This window comes from Echinops telfairi, unplaced genomic scaffold, assembly GCF_000313985.2.
Source record: "Echinops telfairi isolate 266 unplaced genomic scaffold, ASM31398v2 ScPeMD7_9;HRSCAF=40, whole genome shotgun sequence".
NCBI classification, from domain to species: domain Eukaryota; kingdom Metazoa; phylum Chordata; class Mammalia; order Afrosoricida; family Tenrecidae; genus Echinops; species Echinops telfairi.
In genome coordinates, this window is record NW_022103906.1 from 27,479,816 (window position 1) to 27,487,022 (window position 7,207).

General features: G+C 46.7%; 1 protein-coding gene across 1 annotated transcript in view; it reads right to left on the reverse strand.

The window, feature by feature from the left end:
* Positions 1–6: 6 nt before the first annotated feature.
* Positions 7–7,207, reverse strand: part of PSD3 (pleckstrin and Sec7 domain containing 3) — a 331,314-nt gene continuing 324,113 nt past the window's right edge. Inside the window, exon 15 of the mRNA XM_045286849.1 lies at positions 7–1,196. Coding sequence (XP_045142784.1) covers positions 981–1,196 — 216 coding nt within the window. The 3' untranslated portion in view covers positions 7–980. The remainder of the gene's footprint in view (positions 1,197–7,207) is intronic.

Sequence of the window (7,207 nt, forward strand, 5' to 3'; positions counted from 1 at the left end):
GCTCAACAGAAGGGGCTTCATTTTCAACACTTCCAAGGACACACCAATACTCGTATGTCCTGGGGAGAAGCCCATGACAATATGAAGACAGACTAAACATGAAGCTATTCCTGGGTCTGATGGAAGGGTGTTAATGATAGAGATGATTCTGGATTCCGGGTATGAGGTTAACACTTCCCTATAGACCACACACAAGTCTACCTCTGCAGCTCCCCCAAGAGCCCATGATCACCACTGTCCTTGAGAAAACAAAAGTGACTTGGTGCCAATCTTTCTCAATGTTCACCCGAAAATTGACACCGCTACCTCTTTTGCTTGGCAGAAAGGGAATCCATACTTCAAGCAAGCTCCTGTGCTTCCCCCAATTCTGCAGCCCTGCGACCCTCCAGCTCCCTCTTCAGCGAGGTCAGCACTGGATAAACATCACAATGCACCATAGCCGCTTCACACTGGTTCCCAGCAGTGTCACGAGTTGAACTTCCATGAGTGGTCAATTTTACTTGTGTGACTAGGCATAATTTCACACACAGAGGCTTATATTAACTCCGGGCAGAATTTCACTATGCCACAAAGTTTGTCCAGTTAAGTCTTCCACAATGGATCAAATTTTTTAGCTTAAAAAAAATGAAGTGTAACAGCTGATTGGAGAAAACATAAAACAATTGAGCAGAGTGCAAACAAGAGTGAAAGCCAGGTGAAGGGATACACGAGTTATCCTGAAATCACGACCCCCTCCCCGCACAAAAAGGTGCATTAGTTATCGAGTGGCAAAAACCAGGACAGCTAAGAAATCAAGAGAAGCGAGACAATCTGTACAGAAACTAACAGAAATATACATAGACGATGTCACTAATGCACCATTTAGTCACACTTTTTTCTTTTTAAATATACCCACAGGTTACCAGAAAAATCTTGAAAACCCCTATATATTTTTTTTCTCTTTTTCTCCATGACCAGCACTTCCTGGCCGCCGGTAGATTCTAAGTAACTTTCTGCTTAATGCTTGGTGCTTCCGGTCGATGATCCTTCCTCTCTGACACGTTGCGCTTGACCTTGGCAGTGACTGGAGAGGAATCTGGATTCAGGGAAGGGCTCGAGTGGGACTTCTTCAGGCCGGTGCCCTCGCTTTCACTGGTACTCAGGAGCTCCTTGCCTCCCTCTTTGAGGATGCCCACGTAAATGTCGTAACGGGTTTTCTGCAGAGAGACAGAGAAGAATGGGAGCCAGTGAAGGTTTTGCCAATGCACACAGGTCACACACCATGTATGCTAAAAACCGGGGGTGGGGTGGGGTGACTGGCTCTGGAAGATTCAACTTTCTTCCCCAAACAGACAAATTACTTGGCCACATGACAGGCAACATTTCATGGAGATGAACTGGCATCCAGCCATCATCCAGCAGGATGATGAACAGGGAGCTAAGCGAGAACGTGGGTCTCATTATTCTACATTCTGAAGGAATGAATGTCAACTAGGAGTTACTGGCACAGAAGGATCTAACTTGGAAGAGGTGCAGCCCCAGGTTTGGGCGCAGAGCTGCAGCCACAGGAGCCTCAGTCACTTGAGCGAGGCCTGACTTGGGCTCCAATGGGATCGTCTCTCCTGTCCTTCTCCCTGTAGCTCTCAGTGATTCAGGACACACACTGTTCTACGGTGCAGCCTGTCTCCACGGCTCTCCAGGACCACAGTGCCTCCAGAAGCTGCTCTGGGTCTCTCCATGGTTTTCCTACTAGAGGTGACTCGGTTCTCAGAGTTGTTTACTGTGGTTTCTAACAAAAATTCACATTCGTTTCCCATCCCTTTCCCCGTCAACACAACTAATTTCAGCCATTACATATTTCTTCCAGGACAGAGTAGGTACTATGATTCACATGTATCCCTGACGGCCTCTCTCGTTATATCGGGCTAACTTTGTCTAAGGGTCAGTGGGAAGAAGATCGCAGAGGTGGTTCCCCCCCCTCTCTCGATCTTTATTTAGGGAGCCCTTGTAGTGTAACAGCTACCTACTGGGCTGCTGACCTCAGGTCAGCAGTTTGAAACTACCAGATTCTCCTCAGGAGAAAGACAAGGCTTTCTACTCTCGTAAAATTAAAGTCTCGGGAACTGACAAAGGCAGTTCTACCCTGTCCTACGGGGTCGCTGTGGAAAGGCATTGACTCGCTGGCAGTGAGCTTTGTTTGGTTTTGTCCGTATTTGCTGCTGGCTGATGCCCTAGCCCCACCCCTGTCCCCATTCTCATCATGTAAAGCCACTATACAGGACCATTGTACACATTGGAAGTTACAGATACTTTGATTAGATAAATATTCTAGTCAAAATTCACCTTGGATTATACTGCTTTACACATGAAAGACTTCTATAAGGCCTGTAGTGTCTTACTTCTAAATAACAAATTGTCCCACCAAAGGCAGGCAGAATTTGTTATGACTATAAATCAAGCCACTACTCATGAAGTTATTTTTGTTGGTAGAGTAAAGCACTATATCCTAAGTGTGACAATACATTTTAATTGATACAAATCCCGAGTTTAATAAAGGAGTAACAGGGAAAAAGCAGACAACAACATGCCAAACATTATCTCAGAAAGCTACATAGCACTTAATAAGGGCATTTACTAGCTAAAGATGTCACCAGTATTATACACTTCCGTTTATGCGTCCATGGAATCAGGGGATTCCCCTGGAAGATAAGTCAAGGGCATGTTGGCACTGAAGTCGTAGTCAGCCTAGGAATTTACTACTTGATCCGTCTCTAGACGACTTCGGTGGCAAGATTAAGATGAAGGAAAGACCCATTCCTCACCCAGGAACAAAGATAAGTACAATGATCTAAAGGCAGGTTCAAAAATATCCAGGACGCCAGTGTAAGGAACACTGTTTCACAAAGTTTGGGCACTCACACATTGAAAGGGGCTGGAAAGACTTTGTTCCCCCTTTTTAAAAGATGACTTCAAAGGAGACAAAAGAGGCGAAGGCGATAGCGCCAGTCTTCTCCCGGCTTTGAAGAAACCAACACCTCTGGGAAATGCACCTGAGAAGTGCCCGGCGGACCCCATTTTATCCATGTGAACTCTGCGGCGCCAGCTGCAAAACTGCAGTCTCAAATAAACTCCGTCAGTGTTTATTTGTCCGTCCATCCATAAACAAAAGGCTGGTCAAGCACAAACCCGTTGCAAGGCACGCGTCGCTGGATTAGAAGCCAAGACACAGGTAGAAAACAAAACTGTTGTCAAGAGGCACGTGAAGAAGGAAGCTCCTGAGCTTGTGCACCTGCATGGGCTGGCGGTTACCGAGGTACCAGGAGGAGACCACAAAAGGCAAGTGACACAGTATTTCCAACTACCGAGTCCCGCTTTGATGGAAACCAAGCCTCTTGCACATCTCTTAGGAAAGCAGCTCTCTGGCCTGCTCAGCCTCTGCAGACGATGGTTTGGAAAGGACGCATCCCGACCCAGAGGTCCAGGAAGACGGCTCTGACTGACGCGGTCAGTAGAAATGAGGAGAACTTCACAGGTTCCCTCTTTATGGGGGGACTAGGGAGGAGCCAAGAGTGATGAAGTAAGATCATCTCGACCTTTGCAACAAAATGATCTCTTTGGCAGTATTACTTCATTTTCTCCTTTCCCGGCCGACATGATCCACCCTGCCCCCTCCCCCCAAAAAAGACCAGTAGTAAAGATTTATGTTTTAAGTTAAAGCCGTTATATGAAGATAAGAGGAACCTGGAAGCATCAAAGATCAAAGGCACCGACAAGCAGCTGACTAACCGTCAAACAGTCAAACTTGACAGAAGCCGTCGATATGGCACTAGGGCAGCTACTGCTTCCTGCTTCCTAACAGCTTCTTCTTTCCTGCTAATGGGATTGCTTTTTACTGAGGGTGTCCATGTGCCCAGCCCCAAACATGGTAGTTGATTTCTCTTTGCCAGCCTCCCTTGTAGCTAGCGATGGCTATGTGGCCAGCACGTGGACGTAGAAGTCTGCTAGGGTACTTCAAAGGAAACAGCTTTGCCATCCTGGTAAAAAGAGGTTGATGGAATGTCTGGCGTTATGGCAGGCATTTTAAAACCGTGAAATGAAAATACAAAAGCCAATGTGTAAAGGATGGTGGATTTGAAATTCAGAAAGCTTGTAGGTCTTAGATGGTAACATGAAGCAGCTAGTAAACAACCCATTTCCAGTGTGAAGTGGATACTGTCTACACTGTTTTAGTGGTTAAATTTTCTGTTATTTTCAGTCAAAATCATGCTTAATTGAATAAACAATGGACATGCAGTTTGAGACAGTAGAATTGCCTGTGGGTTTCTGAGGCAGTAAATCTGTCTTGGGGCAGAAAGGGCATCTTTCTCCCTCAGAGCTGCTGGTGGAGTTGAACTGATGACCTTGTGGTTGGCAGCCCAACTCAGGACCTACCACACGAGGGCAGGGCTCCTTTTTTTTCCTAACACTTAACCAAAATTTTGAGTTTCATGCCAGTTTCTAGGTATTGATTAGTATCTTACCTTGGGAGCAAACAGGAAATTACTTCTTTAATTTAGAATGAGGACATTTGATCAAAACACTTGGCTCCTTGCCTCTTCTTTCTCTGTAACCCATACCCACCCTGTGTCAGCAGCTCGTGTGGCTCCATGGTCAACAGACACTCAGAATAGGACCGTTTCTCACTTCCAGTGCCTGGACTTACAGGAGCTTCCTAACTGATCTCCCTGCTGCCCTCTCTGCCCACTCTCACACTCGATTCCTGAAACAGTGTCCTGTTAAAATGACACCAGAGAACATCCTCTGTGCGCCAAATGTCCCAACAACTTCTTCTTTTAACCCTCTCTCTCAACCCCACTGCCTTAAAATGACATAGAAACGACACAATCTGTGCTACCTTTGCCTACTCCCCTCTCGTTCCTGGTCTGAGCTCACCCAGCTGCTCCCCACCCTGGGTCACTGCAGCACCAGCTCAGCTTCCTGGCTGTCCCTGAACACCTGGGCACACGTCTGCTCCAGGCCCTTTGCTGCTTCGTAAAGCCCTTAGCCCAGACTTCATCCCTCTCACTCCCTGCCCACTCCAGGCCTGCACTCGGGTCACACCCACGGAGGCCCTCTCCGTTCACCCATCTGCAATTGTATCCACCTCAACCTCTCTGTGCTGCTTGATTTTTATCAACCAGCTTATACTCCCCTCCAACAAAATAAAACCTTGCCTTTTCACATGATTGCATGATTTCATTACGATGAACTACATCCCAGTAAAACAATTTAAGCAGACAAACAAACAAACAAACAAACAAACATCTTGCTATCCCCCATGCTGCTTAGTAGATGGCAGCTGCATGGTGGGAAGGGCTTTGTTTTGTTCCCTGAGGTGTCTCACGGACCTAGCACAGGGCCTGAGTACACACACACGGAATAAGTCTGTGTGGAAGGTAGGGGGTAGGGAGAATAAAGGAATAGCATTTCACAGCCTTGGCTGGCGGTGTAGTGGTTATGTGTTGGGCTGCTCACTGTCTGGTCAGCAGTTCAAAACCTCCAGCCGCACCACAGGAGAAAGATGAGGCCTTTTATTCACATAAAGAGTGACAGTCTCAGAAACCCACAGGGGCCGTGCTACCCTGTCCTATAGGGTCGCCATGATTCTGAATTGACTGGATGGCAATGAGTTTGAGTTTTTGAGTGGACGAGTCATTCCTATTGGGATTGTTCAGTGTGGCATTCTCTACAAAAATGAAAACACAGACAATCGTGGCCTGAAGCACTCCTAAGTCGGGATCCGTGTGTTCTGCCACTCTGATGGTTTCCGTAACTGACACAAAGGTCTGACCCTGTGTGTGGTGCCCCAAGGCCCAGGAGTTGCCCCTTAGCAAAGGTCTATCCACACCCACTGATGGTGCCTGTCCATTCTCCTTGCCCAGCAACCCCACGTGACCAACCCACGTAGATGCAGGCTGCCCTGCTCAGCTCTGAGACTATTTCTGCAGAGAAAAACAAGCAGTTCCTGCCACGGTTTTGAGGTCCCAGACAGAGCCTTTTATTTCTGAGCATTTCTTAGCTATCAGTAAATAAGCCAGGGTCAGTTTTTCTTGCCCACGCTGAGCTTAAAAAGAGAGACTGACACTGGGCCTGGTGCACGGGGACTCACTCTGGGGCTTCCTCCTCATTTGAATAGTTAACAGGCTGCATTTTGACCCGCGTGCAGCCTTCAGATTCATCTTCTCACAAAAGCTACCCATTTAAGAGGTAAAGCTTTATCAAGGCTTTTTTATGTTTGGATTCCATAGTTACCCAATCATTCTTAGGGGTAATGGATGGGGGCTGTTTGTGAAACTTACTTCAATGCTGTTCTCAGACTCTAAGCTCCCCAAATCAGGGAATATAAGCCTCATCAACATGATACAGGAGGGGACCTGGTGGCACTCAACAAACAAGTGACAATGATATGGGCCCCTCTGTTTTGACAGTAATTTTCATAAACAGGTGACAAAGGGGGAAGAAACAACTAAAGAAGGATATAGGAATGAATATAACTTCATGCTCCAAACAAACCCCAATGCAAGAATAAGCACAGCTCCAGACGGGGCACATTAACAAAGAGGTGGACTGTGAGAGACCCAGCCGGGAAAGCACCGTTTCAGGAAGAGGCACCACGTGAGGCTTTCATTAACCCTCCCAAACCACCTCTGACATCACTCAGCCCTTTCAGACAGGTCTCGTGGATTAGGAGAAGCAGAGCGAGCTTGAGCAAAAGGTGTCCTCAGGGACACTTTTTTGGGGGGTCATTCCAGAAAAGGCACTATTTGGAATACAATTTTGTCTTTGTCTCTTTGCAATTCCCTCTCAGATCAGTTCTATATATTTTCAGAGCTGCATACTCGCCTGCCTTCCTTAGGAACTCTCCACCACTGTTAACAGTATGACTTTATGATGTAAGGCCCTTATCAGAAAAATAAAGGCGTCCTAAGTCATGGGTTGGGGTATGAATCGCAGGTCAGCTGTTCAAAACTACGAACTGCTCCACAAAGAGAAAGATGGAGTTTTCTATTCCCATAGAGTTACAGCCTCAGAAAATCACAGGGGGGCAGTTCTACCCTGTCCTACACAGTCACTAAGAGTCAGAATCGACTTGATAACAGTGAGTTTGGTTTATCAGCAAAACATGTTCAAAGCACTTGAGACGAGGTCTCATCATCTTCCCTCTAAGGGGAATTCTGGATGTACTTCT